Source organism: Eurypyga helias, unplaced genomic scaffold, assembly GCF_000690775.1.
Source record: "Eurypyga helias isolate BGI_N326 unplaced genomic scaffold, ASM69077v1 scaffold14594, whole genome shotgun sequence".
Lineage (NCBI taxonomy): Eukaryota > Metazoa > Chordata > Aves > Eurypygiformes > Eurypygidae > Eurypyga > Eurypyga helias.
Window position 1 is genome coordinate 2,873 of NW_010245722.1, and position 20,375 is coordinate 23,247.

The 20,375-nt window shown below is 48.0% G+C and overlaps 1 protein-coding gene across 1 annotated transcript in view; it reads left to right on the forward strand.

Annotated features, from left to right (window-relative positions):
* The first annotated feature begins 746 nt into the window (after nt 1-746).
* Nucleotides 747-20,375, forward strand: part of WDR59 (WD repeat domain 59) — a 43,757-nt gene continuing 24,128 nt past the window's right edge. Inside the window, exons 1-11 of the mRNA XM_010150180.1 lie at nt 747-793; nt 2,649-2,784; nt 5,941-6,026; nt 6,868-6,948; nt 8,986-9,023; nt 10,917-11,005; nt 11,452-11,568; nt 12,510-12,587; nt 13,615-13,771; nt 15,455-15,534; nt 17,634-17,766. Of these exons, the coding sequence (XP_010148482.1) occupies nt 753-793; nt 2,649-2,784; nt 5,941-6,026; nt 6,868-6,948; nt 8,986-9,023; nt 10,917-11,005; nt 11,452-11,568; nt 12,510-12,587; nt 13,615-13,771; nt 15,455-15,534; nt 17,634-17,766 (1,036 nt within the window). The 5' untranslated portion in view covers nt 747-752. The remainder of the gene's footprint in view (nt 794-2,648; nt 2,785-5,940; nt 6,027-6,867; nt 6,949-8,985; nt 9,024-10,916; nt 11,006-11,451; nt 11,569-12,509; nt 12,588-13,614; nt 13,772-15,454; nt 15,535-17,633; nt 17,767-20,375) is intronic.

The window sequence follows — 20,375 nt, forward strand, 5'->3', positions numbered from 1 at the left end:
GATTTTGTACTGTGAGCACTCAAAACTGCATTGAAGTCATACCTCTGTTTATGGGCCAAATGGCTCAGCTTTCCAAGTAAAACTTTCCTTTATTCTTTTGGCAATTAAACCAGATGGTTGGCCAATTCCAATCTGAATGAAAAGAGGGGAAAACAATGTTCAAACCCTCTCTTTTTTTTTTTTTTTTTTTGGCATTTAAGTTATGTCTTGGCCTTCTTTACAAGCCATGCCAAAGTAAATTCTGATGCCTCTTAGCCATCTCTCGCTTTCGGAGACCAGCCATACGCAAATGGTTGCACTTCTGTCTCCCAGTACATGTGTAATTAAATCTGTCTCTGCAATGGAAGAGAGAGAGACGGAGAAAGCTCCTGAGCAGGAGCAGAGGCTGATTAATACGGATTATTAGAGATTGCTGATTGAAAGGCTGCAGATGTGATTGCGGTAGTGGGAAGAGGGGAGCAAGGTCTCAGTGCTTGTAATAATGTCTGCCAGGTCTTGTCTTCAGTTCACTCTAACAAAGGTGTATCTGTGCTATCCAGCACCCCAAAATCAACCGCTACACCCCGTCACCCATCATGTTCCTTCTGCCATCCCTGACAGATCTCCGCCTTGACTCTTACCACAGCAGTTCATACTGTGAAGATGAGCTGGCAGGTTTCCCTGAGCTCCTCCCCAAAGCTGTGTGTTTGAGAAGCTGAGCTGACAGGTATCATTTAGTTCTGTTCTCTGTTTCCCTTTAACAGGCGACTGCGATGTCGGTGGATTGCCTGGGACAGCGCGCAGTACTCTCGGGGTGAGTGTGACAGTTGTTTCCACAAGCCCGATCACCAGCCTTCGGGCTGACCGCAATTGAAGGGCTGATGTATCCTTTCAGAAAGGTGCAGTTGAATCCTGTCCAGGGCTTGATGGATTCTGGGTCGCGTTTCCAATGGGATGCAGAGTGGAAAGCCAGCAACAACAGCGCAATAAAGTACTGTCTTTCCTGCTGTATGCTTTCCCACATCCATTTATGGGAGGTGGAGCATCATGAAGTACTGTTTGGATTCTGCTTGAAATACAGATTAAATCATCTCTTTAAGACAAAATGTGCCGCAGATGTTCCCATGGTGTACCTGGGCAGAGGCGCCAAGCTCTCTGACCCGCTCCTCTGCTGGGTCAGTGTGGGATGGTACTCCAAAGAGCAGTAGGTGCCCTACACTCCATGCTGCCGGAGCTCCCAGGAGGGCCTGGCATTATGTAGCCACCTCCAGTGCAGGTCTTCAAACAGCTCCGCTGCCACATTTCAGTACTAACAGCTATTTCTGCCCTGCTGTCAGTGACAATTACCACACCGATTGGGATGTTCCCTTCAAATTTAGGATCACGTGGGTGCAGCCAACCTTTGGTCAGCCTTAGAGGAAACAGGTACCACTCAGAGGCCTACTCGCTTCCGTGTAAACTCTTAGTCTGGCAGCCCTGCACAGGAATAACCAGTTCAGCAGCTGGTTTGGGTCTAACTTGATGCCTCTTCCTCCTTACACCTCCCCAGTTTCACAGCTTGCTTCTCTGGGCTGCCGGTGAGCTGGGGACAGCCTGTACGCAATTCAATGTCGGGTCTGTGGCCCTCTGCTTTTTAAGGTTCTCCTGCATGCTCGGCAGCCCTTTGGGATTTGCCTCCTTTTTTTTAAATCTATGTGGAAGCCTCAGAGGGCACTGCATCCTCACTCTTCAGAGTAGGGAGCCCTGAGGACTTTGGTCTGCAAAGGCAGCAAAGGTGTTCTTTTGTGTTCTTTCTCTTGGGAACAGTCACAGTGCCCAGGGCAGCTGCTGTGCAGGTGACATGTGATGCTGGTGTGGTTAATTCTGTGGTTCAGTATGCTTTGGTGCTGGCCTTCCATTACAGTTCAGCTGGCTCACAGTGATTTCTGGGTGGTTCATCTTGCTTGTAAGATGAAACACACTGGGGAGGGAAGGATCCTTGACTAGCTTTGTGGGGAGTTGGCCCCATCCAGTAGAATGTCTGAGCTCAGGTTTAGCATCATGAAAATACATCTCTGCTGCATATAGGGTTAGCTCAGGTAATATAACCAGATCAGTGCAGTGCCATGTCCCACCACGTTAATAAGCTGTTGCAGCTGAGCTAGCTCTGTGCAAGTGTACTTGTCTGTGAAACCGAATTCCCCAAACAGTGCAGTGTGAAAACACGCAGCCACATAGCATCATCCTGTATTTGTCAAGGCTCATTAACTCTTGCTCAGAGCAACCTCTCCAGAATGAAGCTGGCTCCTGTGAAGCTACTGCGTTACACTCCCAGCCCTGTGCCTGCCTGGCTCTGCTGCTGCAGCACTAGGCCAGCAAGATGTATTTGGGTGTGTTTGCTCCAATTCCCAATGCTCCTTTTTGTATCCTAGTTATCTGGGGTTTTCTGTGGTCCAAGCTACTCATTACATTTGCAGGTAGTGTGTAATTTAGTGGTTTGTTTTTTTTTTTTAAGGTAGCCTTTTTTGAAGTGTGTGGTCAAACGCAGCATTCTCAAGAATTTCCATCTGTCTTGTCAAATGCTTCTCTTATTTGGTCCTGGAGGCACGAGGCTGAGCGCTCCATGTGAGCTTGGGTTTTTGAGATCAGTCCTATGCGATACAGCCCCTTGGTGTCTGTGTGTCTTGCAGCCGCCGTTTCCTCTACATCGTCAACCTGGATGCACCGAATGAGGGTCATCGAAAGATCTCCCGACAGAGCAAGTGGGACATTGGGGCCGTGCAGTGGAACCCACACGACAGCTATGCGTACTACTTCGCGGCTTCGGTAAGTTCACTCATTTAAAAGCTGTAACTCGTCGGCTTCCCCAGCCTTCCGTGGGTGGACTTCTGCAGGCTTGGAAGGCTGTAAGGAGCTGGCACGGGCATGCTTCTGCAAGGCACGTTGCAAGATCACGGCCTAACTCTGATTTACTGACAGTGAGATATTTGGCTTGATGGCTCTCAGTTATTGGGTGGTCAGTGTTGAATCCAGTTCTGCTTGCTTGTCTTTTATTAAACACCTTCCCAAATTAATCAGGCATCCAAATGGTCCTTTTCTGGAAGGAAGGGGAGATGTGCTCCTTTTCTAACATCCATTCTGTTATGAGATTTGTTCACTTACTGAATTTCTGGCCCTGTGCTGATTTGTTTCCACCTCCCGGACTTTCTGGTGGGATGTGGTGCACCAGGCATTCTGTAAATAGCACAAGTCAATGCTGGCTCACCACTGTAACGATCTAGCCTTGCAGATGAGCAGAGACTGAGTCAGCGAGGAGTTCGTATTCAGCGTGTGGAGAAGTAAATAGGCTGGTCTGAAGAAGCAGTAGTGGCCATCTGAGACTTGAGTGCAGTTTTTAGTGCTGATCTTTATTTGGTCTATCATGCTCCGTGGCTTTTTCACCCAGAACTTCTGCTAGCAGCAGTCTTAGCCATCACCCACAGGGCTGCCACAACTGACACTAGCCGGGTGCAGACTGTTCTCATGGTGAGGTGCCTTTGCTGCCCCGTTGCTTCTGCTTTTATAGCCTGAGAGTCCTGGAATAGCTGGGGGTGGAGAGGTTTCATCTGGGTTTTTTGGGAAAACACCTAGCTGAAAGTGGTTTCCTGGGATTTTTTGTTCCTTTTGCTTCCTCGACTGGCTGTGATTGTAATTAACGGCTCTCTTAAAAGTGGACTGTTGTTATTAAGAGCCTTTGTTTGCTCTGTGAGGTTCCCCAGGCTGTCTTCTCCCAGCTCTGACACGACTGACATCTTAAAGGTGCCTTCAGCAGCTTTCCGAGTGGAGAGGTGGTAAAACTCTCAAAAAGGTGTCCTTCAGTGCCACTTGTGGATACAGTCCCTGAAAATCAAAACCAAATAAGGAAATGTGCTGTGCAGGCCATGGGTAGAGGAGGAAAGCTTCTTTCCAGACACGCTCCAAAAGCAATATCCGGCAATCAGTGAAGCTGATCTGGACCCCACTGCAGAGAGGAGCTGTGCCCTTCTCGCCCATCTGGGCACTCCCGTCTCTCGCTGCCCTGAGCACACACAGGAACCCGTCTTGTTCAGACTGAAACTAGGTGTAGTGGCATCAAGCCTGGCTGCTCCTGTTTATACGTGAAGATGCTAAGGTGCTTTGGTGATTTAGATGTAGTTGCTGGCACACATCAGGTGAGGAATCCCCAAGGGTTGTATGTTCAGGTGTACCACCCAGGTGTTTGAGACAGCCATGTGTTCCTATCCCTCTGAATCCCTGTGGATGGAAAGGGAGTGTAAAAGGCCACCATCCTGTTTGCCAGCAGCTTCACCCGGTTTGCAGTGCCATTAAATTGGAAGTGGTGCAGGCAAAGGGGAAGCCTGTCCTTTGTGTTTGCATAAGAACTGCTTGTTTTTTTAGGTTCTTTCCAGAAGGGCAGAAACATGTCCTCTTGCTGTGCTTGGCTGTGTCTGCCCTCTGCCTCAAGCGTGTTACTGAGGACTCCTAAGCTGTTGTTTCAGAAATGCCATTGTTTTCCCTCCGAGATCATTGCTACTTCTTCTGTGTGGTCACAGATGCTTGAACAAGAGGGTGATGAAATTGTTGGAAGTGTATCCTTACCACTTTTCAGAAGATGCTCCTAATGGAAGTAGCTTCCATTCCCCGACTCCTGGTGCTATGGGCAATACTTTGCATGTGAGATGCCCCACTAAGAGTCTGAGAAACTTCTGGTGAGCCTTGTAGTATCAACTCTGGAGTCCCAGACAAATCCCACTGGGTAATTTCACTGTAAACCCTTAAATCCTTCTGTCAATGAGAAGCAAGCAAGGAGTTTTCCTTGCCTTGAGCTCTTGTGCAGCCCTGCTGTGAGCTATTAGAGAAATGCCATATATTATTGCTGAGCTGGGAGGAGACCTTCTGTATCAGGGGAGGCTGGAGTGTTTATCCATCTGCAAGTTCAAATTCATAAAGAGCAGCTTTTGGGTAAAAAAAAAAAAACAAACCATAAAACAAAACCCACAACCAAAACCACCACCACAAAAACCTGTCACAAAAAATGTAAAATAAGTCTTTTTTTCCCTCATCTACCTGTAAGTTTGAAAACAAGAGGCTAATGAAGATCAAAAGTCATGTTATTTCTGTTTTTTTGTAAAATCAACATGTCATAGCCCAAGGCCCACCGTGCTTGGTGCTATATTTGAACCCAAAAAGGCAGTTCCTTCCCGTGAAATATGAGTTGGCCTGGGCTAAGTGAACCTTGATTGAGGCAGAACACAGCCTTAAAGCACGATAAGTAGTTTGAAGCAACTTTGTGTGTGGCTGCCTTTGGGGGAGGATTGATTCCTGGAATGAGTGGAGAAACCCTAAATAATGTTGTTATTGATTCATCTGGTTTGCTCCTGTGGTTTACAGTTAATGATAAGCACTTAAGACTTTTTTTCCTGGGCTGGCAAGGATGGAAATACCCTTGAGGAGGTGACCTTGAAGCTATTAGACTGAATTGTTCATGTTTGGCAATGGCCCTGATTATCCCAGAAGGGAATTGAGGGAGAGTTGAGGAGAACCAGTGGTGTTGCATCACCCCCTCACCGAAAACTCCAGTTGTGAATCTGAACGGACTGGCAGGGTGTTCCTGCAGAGACAATTTGGCTGCCCATTGCCTGCAGTTACAGCATGTTGTTAGGAAATAAGAGGTCGGAGAACATCATTTCGTGGAAACATTTCGCAGTGTGACTTTTTTTTTTCCTTCCCATTCTTGTTTACCTCCCGTTTTAAGGAAATGTAATTAAAGTGTAAGCTTTTGAGAGTCCTCACAGCCTGTATGTTCCTCTTCGCTCTCCTGCTTTGGGCAAGGACTTCGCTAATCGCTGTGTGACTCACTGGTAATTCAGGTGGTTCAAAGCGAAGGGAACGCAATCCTGACACATGGGTTCCTGTCCTACCTTGTTCACCGGACACTGTCTCCTTCCTTCCATCTCGTTTCAGAGCAATCAGCGAGTTGACCTGTATAAGTGGAAGGAAGGTAACGGTGAAGTTTGCACATCGCTGCAAGGACACACGCGCGTGATCAGGTGAGGAAGAAATGATGCTGCTGACTGCTGGGTGGAAAACGATGGGTTTTTTCATAGAAGGTGAATGTTTCGGTCCTGACCCCACTCAAACTTTGCTCTGAGCCTGCTTTTTACTTCCCTTTCTGGACCGTGCTGCCTACCCCTCTGTCCTGCCTTCCCGTTTGGAGATGACATCGGACATGAAGCAGCTCACCCTCTCCTGGCTCCCCCCAGTATATCAACTTAGTCTTTGATGGCTTGAGTGTCATTGCCATAGGCTGCCATCCTTGTAACGAACAGCAGCAGGTTTAAATTGAATTCCTGCCCTGTTTCTTTTTGTTAGCAGCTTAATTAAAGCAGGTGATCCCAAAAAACAAGTTCCCAGGCTGTTATGGTGGGGTGTGGGAGATTTCTGCCTCTGGTTCCAGGGGTGTATTTTAGTGCTGGGCTGGAAATGCAGGTGAAGGATTGTTTTTACTCCAGCTCCTGATTGTGGAAAGTAATTGCAGCCCTTGAATGGGCTGACTGGAGGTTGTTTGTGTCCCAGGTGAGCCCAACAGGAAGGCATCCCAGGGTGATGGGTTGACGGCAAGAATGCGGGGTAGGTGGGAGCCGGCTGAGACAGTCTCCCTTTTACTGTGGAAGAAAGAGGATGCACATGATAGCTGTAAAGTTCAGGGCTGGGAGGATGCTTCACTGGAATTTACTTAGAGGAATGATTAAGATCTTGCTTTTTACTTTAAAAATTTCAGTATGTTATGGAGTGGCCAGAAACTTGTCAGCAAAATGTACTGGGGGCTTATGGGAAGTTGATGCAAACTGTGCTTTTCTCTGATGACCTACTCTGATTTTGCACTTGCAGTGACTTGGACTGGGCAGTGTTTGAGCCAGACCTGCTGGTCACCAGTTCTGTTGATACCTACATCTACATCTGGGACATCAAGTAAGCATCAGTATGTTTCTGCAGTGCAGGGTGGTGGCTGTACTCCTTTCCATAATCAGCAGCTTGGAGGGTGAAGCATGCACTGAAGGGTGCTGCTCTTCAGCTTCATCTGCTGCCCGTAATCTCAAAGACGGCTCCTGTTCCCCTGTTTTCAAGCCAGTTCAGAGTCAGTGAAGGACGGTGGAGTGGTACGGTTAGGACAGTTGCACTCCTGATTGGAAAAAATACTGGCTGGCTTTACTTGCTACTCATTTTGCATTATTCCTCAGGAGTTTTTCCTGGAAGCTGAGGGTAATCCTCAACCTGTTGGGTTTTTTAACTGGGTGAATGAGCACCATTTCGTGATCCTGCAGCCATTTTCCACTAAATTTGATGATTGTTGCTGTCTCTCCCTCAGTGGGAAGACTGGCACTGGTATTCAGGAACCTTTTCCTGTTTGTGCCTTCCCTTGATCCCTGGTGCTTCCTATCCCCAGTAATTTCAAGGTGAGACATCTTTCCAAAGCCACCGATATTAAACCCCTGTATTTTACACCTGAGAAGCAAGGAGCTGGCACTGGGACTGCTGGGTTCTCTTGCTGGCTGTACAGCAACTCTTTATGACCCCCGGCAAGTCACTTTGTTCCTTTCTGCCTCCCTTGCTCAGTTATAATAGGAGGATAATTATATAACCCCACTACACCAAGCTACCCTGAGGCTTGTTTAGCTCCTACAAAGCACTTAGATTCTTGGTTAAATGGTGCTTGAGAATAGCAATATATTATTAATGTGTAATTAAAAGACAGAGAGAGACAATAACTGCTGGTTGTGTTTTCCTGTGATACTATCTTAGTGCCAAGCAAAAAATAGAGTTCTCTGAAGGCTGTTATCAGAAGCCCTGCTTTAACTCTGTTGTGCCCTTCCATCATTTAGTGTCTGCACGTGTCACTTGTCCGTAGATGCTTGCTTAGGCAGCCTCTGCGTAGCCTCTACCTCCCGCTTGTGCTGGCAAGGTCTAGCAGCTTGCTGGGGCAGCGCGGTCTTGGGGCTGCTGCCCTCCGGCGAATGACCATCCTAGATGCCACCCTCGGGAGGTAGCCCTGCAGGAAGGGTAGCTGGAAATCCCCTGCTTAATTTGGCACACAGCATAACTTTGTCTAGGCAGAAGTTCTTAGCGGGAGCGGTGCAGTCTATTCTACACAACGTTCTGCTTTTCAGCAAACACAAAAAGCTGAAGACATTATTCCTTATTTTTACTGGCCTTTTTCATTAGAGGGCAGGTGAATCCCTGAGGAGCAGGGTCAAGGAGCAAATTACTGCCTTGATCCGTGTCCTGGCTGCTGGGAGTTGTCACGGTGCCACACGGTTTCTACCGCTACAGAATGTGGTCTGTAGAGTCTGCACACAGCTGGGCTGATTTCCTACTAATTTTGTTGTTACATGCTAGACATGAAGTCTTTGCTCCGCAGTCACTGCTCCATCTGCCTTGAATCAGGGTCTGCAAAGGCTTGACAAACACTTCAGTGGCTTTTGTCGAGTTCTTCCACAGCTCTGTTCCTTTTGATCCTCCTGGGCAAAGCTGTTTTGTTGCTTCCTGCAACAGCGCTTTGAGCCCAGTGTTTCCTTGCCTGCCCAGTTGCAACATGTCATGCTTTGCACGTGTTTCTTCTCCCCCTGGTCCACTCCAACTCCATGCTATATCCTAAACTTGCTGCTGTATGTGGTGGCAAGCCAGAATGGCCGTTGTCCTCCAGCTGGTCACCTCTTTTTCTTTTGTCGTGGTCTAACTGCAGCACCAACTGAAAGGACACCTCATCAGTACTGTTCTCAGGGTAAATCCAGAAACAGAGCTTTATAGCAGCTACTGTGAGGAAAGGTAACTCTTTCCTGACTAAACACAGCACATTCCATTTAATGTGGTGTATTTAGGTAAGCACAAGGCACATTAGTTCCCAAGAAGCAGCCATAAAATTAGTCCTGGAGTAGCAAGGAGCTTGCTGGGGAGGCTGGACCTGCGGGCTGTGCTGTGGGTGCTCACATTAGCCGCGTTGTGTTTCAGGGACACCAGGAAGCCTACGGTCTCCCTCTCTGCAGTCGGTAAGTATGGTGTGTGTGTGTGATACAGGCTTGTTTAATGCCTGAGTTTTGTGTCGTATGCCCCTGCTGTTATTCCTTCCTCCCTTCACCCTCCAAGGCTGAAGATGGCAGAGTACATCTGCCACTCCACAAGTGCCACCACGTGTGATTGTCCCGTGTAGGAGCAGCCTGAGAGGCTGTTCACGATGCCTTTTAGAGGAGCTGAATTCAGGAGGGATGTGGAGCCCTTGAATGTTCCCAGACATGGAGGGCAGTGGCTGTGTCTTTTAGACATAGCTTCTCCCTTGCTTAATCCCCCTGCTGCGCTGCTTGTCCTGTGCTGCCCGTCTGTAATTTCTTCGTGTCCTTTTGTGTTTGACTGAACCAGCTGAGACGCTAAATTGCACCCTGGGCGGTGGGGTTGAACGCTGCCGACTGCCAGCCTGCCCCCTTACTTACGGGGGGCTGGGCACATCAGCCGCTGCATCTGCTTCCCTGGGGCACCTGCAACATGCAGGCTGCTGCAGCGGTGACGGGAGGGTGCTCTCTTGGAGCTGCCGTTGCTCTGGAAAGGCGCTTGTCACGGCTTCCAGGTGCTGCGTGTCAGGCCTCGCCGGCTGCGTGTTGGAACCAGGCAAAGTGTGGGTGATGAGCAAAGCATCCTTTGCTTGGGTTACTGTCCCTGGTATTACAGCAATCCTCGTAACACGTATCTCCCGTGCTCTGCTGCTTAGACCTCCCGAGGCTACGCATCTGCAGTGGCTCTCCCTTCCCTCCCAGCCAGCAAACCTCTCTATCATAACGACGCAAAAACCTTACTGAGTCAGAAGCAGCGTTCGGTTCTGCTGCCTGGGGTGAGGTCTCACAGGTCAGCTGAGCCAGCCCAGCTCCCCAGAAAGCTTCCAAGCTTCCCATGCCCAACTCTGCTTAGAGCTGGTCCAGCCGTTCGTGTACCTTTCAGTGAGTGGATCAAATCAATCAACTGGCAGCCTATTTGCAGCCTTTTTTCCCCTGGACTAGCTTTTTGCCGGGTTGTCAGGATGAATCTGCTCACGGTGCAGCAGGAGGTGGGTAGTGAAGCAGCAGGCTGAGATCCGTTTAGCTTTCTCATGGACCTCACCATTCTGATAGCTTAAAATGCCTTGAGTGTACCGGCAGAATAAGGATGAACAGAACATGTATTTCTCTTACACTAGCTCAACTATCCACATTAACTGAAGCTCTATTTTGCTGCTTATTAAAAATAACCAACCAATTTCTCATTTTAGGCCCTTGACTGAGTCCCTCATATAATAGCTGGACCATCATCCATTTTATTTATGATGCCACTGATGTCTTTGACTTCTATGGTGTATTTTGACAGTTGGGCCTTCTGATCCTCCCAGTGAGTCTACCAGCTGGGCAGACACGAGGTCCACCTGCCCTGCAGCCTTCTCCTACTTCTGCATTTTAATAATGGATCAGTTACACCAGTTCCCCGTATAGTGTCGGATAGTATAGAAGGTGTTGGGAAGATAAATCAACCCTTGAGCACCTGGAAGCAGCTTGAGTGAAAACAGATGGGATTTGGGAGAGGGGTGGTGAACCTGCAGTTCTTGCCAGCAGTAATTTGCTCCATCTGAGCTAACAGACAGGAATACTTTAATCAGATCCAAGCCATGGCTAGAAATTGAGATGAAGATCTCTAAGCACATAACTGGAACACTTGTGCTTTGAGGTCTTCAGGACACAAACACTAAGCTGAGGAATTATGAGTTAGGCTTTTCCATGACTTCCTTCATGCTGGCTTCCTGGGATATCTCCTCTGAACTGCCCTTCCTGTGCCAAGAGGAGCAGCCCTAAGCCCAGGTCAAGGGGCTGCTGTGCCACTTCCTTTTTCATTGCTTGTTTTGACCTGCTCTGTTTGTGCTGCAGCTGGAGCTTCCCAGGTGAAATGGAACAAGAAAAATGCCAACTGTTTAGCAACAAGCCATGATGGGGATGTCCGAATCTGGGACAAAAGGGTAAGATGAGGGGGTTTTTGAGCAGCTTGTGCATATTCCTACCTATCTGATACAGACATCCCTCTGGTGACAGGTAAATACTAAGAAAAATGGACTACTTTATCCCAACTCTCTCTTGTGGGTTGATTTAAAGTAGAGACAAGCCTGAAGAGAGTGTGTAGATAGCCTTCTTCTCCAGAAATTGTGTTCATTAACACTTTGCTTTTGATCTCCTAGTACTTAACTGTTTTACTCAGTATAAGGTAGGGTTCAAGGGCTGCACTTGGTGACTGGAATTTACTACACCTTCACCTTTCCTTCAACTACTTTTGATGGGCTATTTGCTGTTCCCCAGTAGGAGGGTGTTCTTCCTCTCTTGCCCTTGTTAAAGTGTCTCTTTTTAGGCCAAAGAACTAGACCAAATTCCAGAAGTCCCGTGCTGAGAAGGAAAATGTCTCTCCTTGCAGAAACCCAGCACTGCAGTGGAGTATTTGGCAGCTCATCTCTCTAAAATCCACGGTCTGGATTGGCATCCTGACAATGAATACACGCTGGCCACTTCCAGCCAGGACAACTCTGTCAGGGTAAGTGTTGCTTCTGGGAATTCTGCTTGGGAGATGTCAGGGTGGTGGAGCAGATCCCCTTCTACTACTGCTGAAGCCTTGGGGAGTCCTTGCCATTGGCAAGATCTGGATCCTTCTTACTTGATTTCTGTCAGCCTGTGTGTGTTGAGCCAGGGGTGTGTTTGCAGAAGAGGCAGAGAAGTCCTTACAGGACAGGTGCACATGTGTTTGCTGCTTGTCTGTGGTGGTTTGGGCAGTACTGGAGCTGAAAATGGCTACCTCTGCCTGTTGCTTCCCAGAAGAGAGCTCCCACACATACCAGAAGAGTCTTCTCCCCAAAATGCAGTGTTGCCAGCCTGACTGCAGTGGCCTGGGGGGAGCCATAGTGGGGTTCCCAGGCTCCTGTGGAATTGGGTTATCGATAAGAGACTGCCTGCAAGCATTGCTCTGCAGGGCCTTTTACTTGAGGGGAAATAGTGTGCTTTGTACATCAGCCAAATGGAGTTCCATTCAATTTAGCTGAGCTCCGAGGTGAATGCAGCTGATGTGTATTCTAGCAAAGCAAAAGGTTAGATTCTTCATTACAAAATCAGCAGTAACAGCAGGGTGGGCCTGCCTCCAGTCTTGACTGGCATGTTGGCTGAGAGCCTGCAGGGTACCTTGTAGCTCTGAAAGCCCGAGCAGGCTGCCTGTCTCCCTGCTCTAATTACTCAAGCTACGACCACTGTGAATATGACCCCAAGTCACTCCTTGTCTCAGGGATGCTGCCAGATGCTGGTAGCTTGATACTTGTCCTTTGGGGCCATCTCTGCTGTTAATGAATGGGATTACTAATGATGCTGTGGGCACCCTGGCATGTTTTTCGCTCTGTTATATCTGCAAGCCACATGGAAAACTGCAGCCTGAAAGTGTAGCCAGCTGACTCCTGCCTTTGCTTGTCTTTTTGGGTTTGTTTTTTGAAGTTCTGGGATTACCGTCAGCCTCGGAAATACCTCAATATCCTTCCCTGCCAGGTTCCTGTCTGGAAGGCGAGATACACGGTGAGTGAGAAACTCCCACCAGCGCCACTTGTGCTGTGAGAGCAACTGCACAGAGAGACATTAAATAAAGAACTGCTGAAGGGCTTCTCACGAATGGTACTGCTGGACATGATCAAGCTGATTTTTAAAGTCCCTCTTGGTGCTTAAAAGGCCCAAAAAAGCAGTGTCCACGTTGGGGGCGCTCAGGGGAAGGAATGACTAGCAGTGTGACAGGCCAGTCTTTGGCATCGTCCTTCCTGAGGGGCAGAACTCGGGTGCAGGTGGTTGGCACTGGAAACAGGAGGCTCAAAGTGGCTGCTGCTCTCACTGTCCTGCTTTTCCACTCAGCTCCAGTCTTTGTGCCTGTTGCACAGAGCAGCGCAGCAGCCTTCTGCTCTCTCCCAGTGCCTCCTCTGCTTCCAAGGTTTCGAAGTGTGCCACAGTGGGCTTTTGCGGCCTATCAAATCCAAGAACTGTTGCCATTTATAGAGCAAGCACCCAGCCACATGAGGCTAAAGCTTTTAACATCAGTCATATCCGTTCTTTTCCCCAGACATCTGAATGTGGCCTGGAGCCAGTGCTGTGCCTTGAGTCTTTGATCCCCTTTCCCTGTCCCCATGGTGGAGGGTGTAGGACTGGATTCCAGTGTTCCTCTAAGTGCCATGACCCCAAGCAGCTGCTGGGGCTCAGTCCCCGGACAGCAGTTCTTGCAGCTCCAGGCATATTGCCTTGAGGATCCCATGTGAAAAATCAAGGGTGAAATCCCTCTGGCCTCACAGCTGACAAGTAAGTAAGCAACAGGAAGGAATGATTAATCTTAAGTGAGCTGCATTGAATATCTCTGTACTACATCTTATCCCTTGTAAGAGACTGGTTTTGCACAGCAATTGCCTTGGACCCTCCCAGTTTTAGGCCTGGTTCTTTCTGGTGCTGAGCTCCTTTAAAACCCACACGTTCTTGGTAGGAAAAGGAAGAAATTAGAGCATGACAAGAGCAGCATGGGAGCGTAATTCCCCAGGGCTAACCAGAAGGGTGTTTCTGTCTCAAGCCTTTCAGCAACGGGCTGGTGACAGTGATGGTCCCCCAACTCCGTCGGGAGAACAGTCTCCTTCTCTGGAATGTCTTTGACTTGAACACGCCTGTCCACACTTTTGTGGGACACGATGATGTGGTGCTGGAGTTTCAGTGGAGGAAGCAGAAGGAAGGTGAGTTCAGGGCTGGATGTGCTCTCTCCCCTGCCCCGTGGCCATCGGCTAAGCGAGGACGTGGAGGCCTGGCTGCTGGTGGCAATGCTGATGCTGTCACCGTTTGACTCCTGCCTTTCCTTGGATCCGCTTTCCTGCCGCCCCTCAAGCGGCAGCTGGTTTGTACTTGTTTTGTGGCGCTGCCCACAGAAGCCTTGCCCTGTTGTTTCCATGCTAACAAAGCAAATCCGCCGAACGCTGAGTGGGTCAGCGGTGACTCTAATTGCTTCCGCTCTCCTGTCAGTCTATTTTTAAATGGATCTTTCAGAATAAACTGTACAAACTATTAGGTGGGTGCATGAGTACAGGCACCCTCCTCCTGCTCGGAGCTGCAGGCTAACAGGTTAACCCCTCCCATCCCTGCTTGGATCAGCAGCCTCCAGAATATCCCAGATCACAAAACCTGTGAACCCACCTTATCCGGGTGCTGGCAAAAGCAGGGAAGGGAGTGTGTGGGATAGAGAGGCTGCTGTTACACAGTCCTGACTAAATTTTCCAGAGTAGGCAGCTAAATATAGGAGATTCCATATTAGAGGTTGGATAACCACGCAGAGCACAGCTTTGTTTCCAGCACCGCAGCTGCCATTGTCAGAACAGGCAAGTCTGGCTGGTGTCACTTGTGGTACTGCTTTGCGGTGCCGTGTAAAAGTTCTGGTCCAGCCCTCTGACACCAGCTGCGGGAACAGCTCAGTGACATCACTTTCTTCTCTACAACTGGCTCTTTCAAAGGAAGGAAAGCAGTATAGATAGTTTGTGTCTGGAGGCACAGCCTAGGACAGCTTGTGTATGAACAGTCAAGCAGGCCTGAACCACAACCGTGTGGTCTCAGCTGAGTTAATATATATCTGAGGCTGGAAGTCGTGCTCATCCTGAGCAACGTAAATCAATCGTACGAGCATTCCAAGTCTGCTTCAGTGCACAGACAACCAAGATAGCGCAGATCTCCTTCCATAGAGTCTGCTGGGCTGTATTTAGACAGCCACTGGGCCTCCACGGAGGGGTGTAGGAAGCAGCTGCACAGCAACAAATTCCTAAACGCAACAGCTGTTTGACAAGGGAAACTTAAACTGTCTCACAAGGCCTAAACAAGGCATAAATAAATCTGTGTACCTTTATCTGCTAACAGCTAGTACGTGGCTAGATGTATTTCCTTACAATCTGAACTTGTCTTGGCATCATCTAAGGCTCAGAAGGAAAAGGGGGAGGGTAGAACCAGCTTCTCTTAGCTTAGAAATGTTTTAAAACATCTGCATCTTGAAACCAATGTGATGAACCAAGAGATATTTTGATTTTACAACTATCGTAAAAACAAATCCATTTTTGAACTACGTTATTTCTTCTGCTTAAATAAGTATTGCATCAGACCTTGTTCATTCCTAGTTGGAAAACTCCAATCCCATTCATTAGACTTAATTTACAAGCAAAGAGCACAAAGTTCTACCCCACGTGGAGGTGTGGTAACCATGGGGCAGCAGGCAGAGAAAGGCCGATGCATCTGGGTCAGTTCAAAGCGGAACAGGAAAACTGCCTTTCGGTTTAGTACCATTGGATCTCCCAGTTGGCTTGAACCTGTTTGCACTAAACACAGGGCTGAGATAGACCCTGCTGAAAACAGGGATTCTAAGTTGTTTCTGTCTTTTTCAGGTTCGAAAGACTACCAGCTGGTTACGTGGTCCCGTGACCAGACTCTGCGGATGTGGCGGATTGACTCTCAGCTGCAGAGAGTACGTAAAAGCTTTTGCCCCTGAACTGGGAGAGTTTTCTTACAGGCTGGATTCACCTCCCTTTCCTTGCACTCCCGGTTGCTCCTCTGGTGACCTAGAGCTGCAGACACAGCAGCCAGCTGCCACTTCACTTTTCCTCTTCAGCTCCAGCCCAGAAACATCCCCAAGGAGACCTGTGATGAGGCCTCTCTGTGCCTCAAAAGCTTCTGTGGAAGTGCAAAGCTGCTCTGTTGTATAACGGTAAACACAGAAGCTGTTTGGGGAAGGTGGAGATCAGTTACAGTTTCCATTGCCTCTCAAGGTGTCACCTCTGTGGCTACAAGACTGTATGACTCTTTCTTGGCATTTTAGGTTTCGGGTGAACGGGGATTGTGCCCTGTGCTTCCTCCCTTGTCTCCATTGCCTCTTAGCCTGGTGCAGGCAGCAGTTACAAATTGCTGATGCAAACACTAGAACAGCCTTGCTGGGTCAGACCGGAGGTTTGTATGGCCATGCAGATCCATATTGCCCTGTCACATCTTCAGCTGTGGGTGCCTTGGAATAGGCTAAGAACAAGGCAAACACGCAGTTTCTCTAACTGCCCTCCCAGCCTCCTGTAGTTTGCAGCTTAGGGGCACAGCTTGATGAGTTTTACTTTCATAGACTCATTCTGGCTTTTCTTGGACCTGTGTAAATTTTTATCGTCTTAAATGTCCTATGAACAAGGAGTTCCATGGCTTTTCTGCACTTTGTGTGGAAAAACAGCTCCTTTCAGTTATTTATTTTCCAACCAGCTAGTTTCATTACGTGGAAGGTGAAATGAGCAGACATCTTGTCTGTGCTACTCATGATTCTGTAGACTTCCATCACATCCCTCCTCAGCTGCCTCCTTTGTTAAGTCAAAAGGTCTTGATTTACTTCATCCCTTGTATGAGAACTTTGATGACCCTTCATGACCCTTTTTCAGTTCTACTTTTTGGGATGGGGATCTGAACTTGGTTCTTTCCAAAGAATTCCCAGTACTCATTTTGGTTTTTTGAGTTGTCAGGCATAATTCCATGAAAACATCAGCTCAGTCTGGCCTCTCCGTGTTGTTCCCTCAGTCAGCTTGTACTAATCCTTTTTCCCCTGTATGCATTGCTTTATATTTATCTGAACTGAAGCTCGCCTTTCATTATATACAGTTACTCCTGTAGGGTCCTTCTGTGATTGTTTGCAGTCAGCCACTCTTGTTACTGCCCTGAATAACTCGGTGGCATCAGCAAACCTGGTCATGTCGCTATTCACCTCCTGTTCCAGGTTTTTAATGAATATGTTGAGAAGCATGTGTTCCCAGCACAGATCCTGCAGGAGTCCTGCAGGTCTGTAACAAACCTTTTCTGTGAAAAATGACCCTTTACTCCTACCTGATATATTTGTGAATATTTTATTTCTTTCTTGTCTTTAAACCGATTGTTCATCCATGTGAAAGCCTTTCCTTTTCCTCTGCTGACTCCCACTCTTTTGTCTTTGGATCAAACTCTACACGTGATGGCATGTTACTGGTGACCGATGCTGTAATTTGTTATGTTGCACCCTTATCCTTTTTCCTCCCCATGTTTCTTCTCTTCATCTTCCCTGCTTTCTTGTGCTGAACTTAAACTACAAGTTTTCATGGTCTCTCTGATGCAGGATCTAGGACACTTGGGCCCCTAGTATGTACCTGCTTCTCTAGATCCTACTGGAGTGTAAATACCAAAAGCAGAAAGTACATTACTGTTGTATCCAAGCTAAAAAATGAAAGCAGTTATGACAAATTAATTCAAGGCATTAAAGTCGTACCAGCTTTCGTTTTGATCAGTTAAACCTCTGTTACTCAGACTAGCCATGTCAGTTGAGTGGCTTAGTAAGCGAGCAGGAGATCTGGCCAGGCTCTCTGAGGTGACAGAGCCGAGGGTGCTGGCAAGTGGAAGGTCACGTGTCTTTGTCACAGAAACAACGCCGAGGTCTTAGTCACGACTGTTGCATGGACAGACCCACCCTGCCCATCCAGCTCCCTGGAGAAACGAGTTGCTTAGTGGTGGCTCGTTCCGCAGCTCCGTTCCTGATACGCAGCGCATGGGTGTGCTTGTTCTTTTCAGCTGTGTGCTAATGATATCCTGGATGGCGTCGAGGACCTCATCGATGGGATTTCTCATCTGCCAGAGCCGGACAAGACCCTTCACCCCCAGGACTCTGAGCCCCAGCATAACTCTGGGCATGGGGATGAGGAAGGTGAGACAATCGTGGAACTTCACACACCAGCTCTCTTTGTATTGGGAAGATGATGCATCGTGGTATAAGAAAATAACGTAGGCAAAGCACAAACTGGTGCTGTTTCGAAGGTTAATGGATTCCCAAACACTAGGGGTTTCTTAGGATGGTCCTACCAAATTTTTTCTCCTCTAACACAGCGATGTCATTCTAGCTGTAAAATGGAGCTCTTCCTTGTCACTAATCACATTTAATTGAATTGTCTGTAGGTTATAGTTGTGGCTTCCTGCCAAAAAATAAGGTAATTGGAAAGTTAGTTCTGGCTCTTAGGAAGAAATTTCAGTTTAATCCAAGAGGTGAGCCCACAGAAGAGGGAAGCATACGGGTAAGACACTCTGATACGAGCTGCTTACGTCACGCCTGGTACTGCTTAGGCTGGGGTCACTGTGTGAACTGATCCCAGGTGGAGGTGCTTGCTGGTGGCTTCGCCCATCTGCCAGACGTTGTTAGAGAGAGCTCGTGTGGTTTTTTTCATCCTGTACTGATGAGAGGTGGCTGAAGGCTGGAGCAGAGGGGAGAAGGATAGTTCCTCCAGTTTCTGAGTACCATGTGGGCGGAGGGGAGTGGGTCAGAGGCTGTAGCAGAAAGCTTTGACTTGGCTTTATAAGAGGAGAAGGCAAACAAGGAAGGAATGCGAAGGAGGGTTTGTGTGATGAAGGCTCTGGCCAGGTTAAACATTGAGGGTGTTAGTGTTTGAAGAGTGTAGGTATCAGAGTAGAAGAGATTGCAGCAGCTGAGACCTGCGGTGGTGATGTGCACGTGCAAAAGCTGTCTGAACATGTCTCTTTCTAAGGAAGAAGAATTGAGTGCTCCCATGCCTTCGTCTCAGCTTGGGTTTAAACTCACTGTTCCTTTCTGTATTGTAGCAGGGTGCTATAATGGATCCCCATGTGAGGGGCTCGCAGGAAGGCAATTTGATTCTGCCTTTGGCTTGCCAACGCACTGGAGAACGGGAGGAAGTGGCCTGATGTCTGTCCTCTGAATAAAGGAGCCAGCTGTGAGGTCCCTTAGGGAAGGCATCTCTTCCTAACTCGATATTTCCTGCGCAGCAAATTCCAGAGAAGTTTCTATCTGCCACCTATCCTATGTGGTAGCAGAGTAATTTGTAGAAGTTCTCGGTGCCGCTGTCTGCGTGAGGGTTTTGTAATATCGAAAGAGCCCCAGTTACCTGTGCTGACCATGAGCAGTTCTGCGTGGGGAAGCACAGCCTCTCTTCCTCCAGCTGGGAGCATTGTGTTTAATGCTTAAAGAATAAAACATAAAGAATAAAAACATTGGGCCTGTAACATTCTCACTCTGGCTGCCCAACCTCTCATTTTCCACGGGAGAGAGTTAACTCTTTCGCTGTCCCTAACGAGGTCACGTTCATACATCCTCGGTGATTGCTGCGTGGATCTGGCTCTGCTTTGGACTGTTAAGTTTTCCCGTGTGGCCAAAGGGAATGAAAATAGCTTTTCTGTAGCAGGGTAGATTTTGCTGCAAATACTGTGACTGCAGGATCGTTGCCCAAGCAAGCCCCTAGGTAGGAATTTCAGTTCCTTCAAGCCTAAAAGCTATTGTGGACGGTTGAGGTTTCACCCTGGAGGTGGCTGCGTTTCAGCTGCAAAGTCTCTGTGTTACATTAGTAAAGCACGTTGGGGGACCTATGAAGAGAAAACCGCGCGGCAAAATTGGAAAGCCCACCAGCTGCGTCTTCAGTGTACAGCTCTCCTCGCTGGCCGACAAAGGATCTTTAGGAATCTAGACAAATATGCAGGCTTTTGGAGATTAGAAACTAATTGGAAGGGAATGGGAGGAGAAGGCAAAAAGGGAACTGTCCATATCAGGAACTTCAGAGGTGGCTTTTTGGTAAGCTATGTGGTGTCTTGAGCTAGAAATAATTATCTTCCCAGAGAGCCAGTGATCTTCCTTTAATCCCCTTTTCAAGGCCCTTTTGTGAAGTATATCCAAGCACTCTAATAAAATCACAAACAGCCGTGAGTAGCTGAGCATCCTGCCTATCCAAATTCAGCAACCCACTGGGCAGCAGTAAAACCAGATATATTTGTCCCAGCAGCAGAGTCAGTAACTTTTAGGCAAATGCCTGTTAAAGAACAAAAAAAAGGTTTTTTTGTTTCCTTTTTTTTTTTTTTTTTTTTTTTTTTTTTGCTAGGAATAGTCTGTGGAATGTGATACTGCACTTTAGTCATCTCAGGAAGTGGTGCCACAGCAAAACCCCCTTGAGAAGGAGCTGCCCCTTTCCTAATGGGGGTACATAGCAAGAGTCGAGGCAAAAGCCAGGCATGGCCATGGGCAGAGACCAGTTCTTCTGAAACTCAGTCGAGTTTGTTATCTTAATTCCTCGCATCCTGCAGTGCTTGCCTGGCTGTTCTGGCCCTCAGGGGTTATTGTCCTCCTGAAAACTGTTGGCAGTGGAACTGGGCAGCTAGACCCAGCATTTAGATGATTCTTTAAAGACTGTTAAAGCACTGGAGTTTGCAACATTAAATGCAAACGACTGCTGCAAATGAATTAAGCCTCTCGTAGGGCCAGAAGTAACCTCTTCTGTCTTCCAAAGCCTTATTATGCTT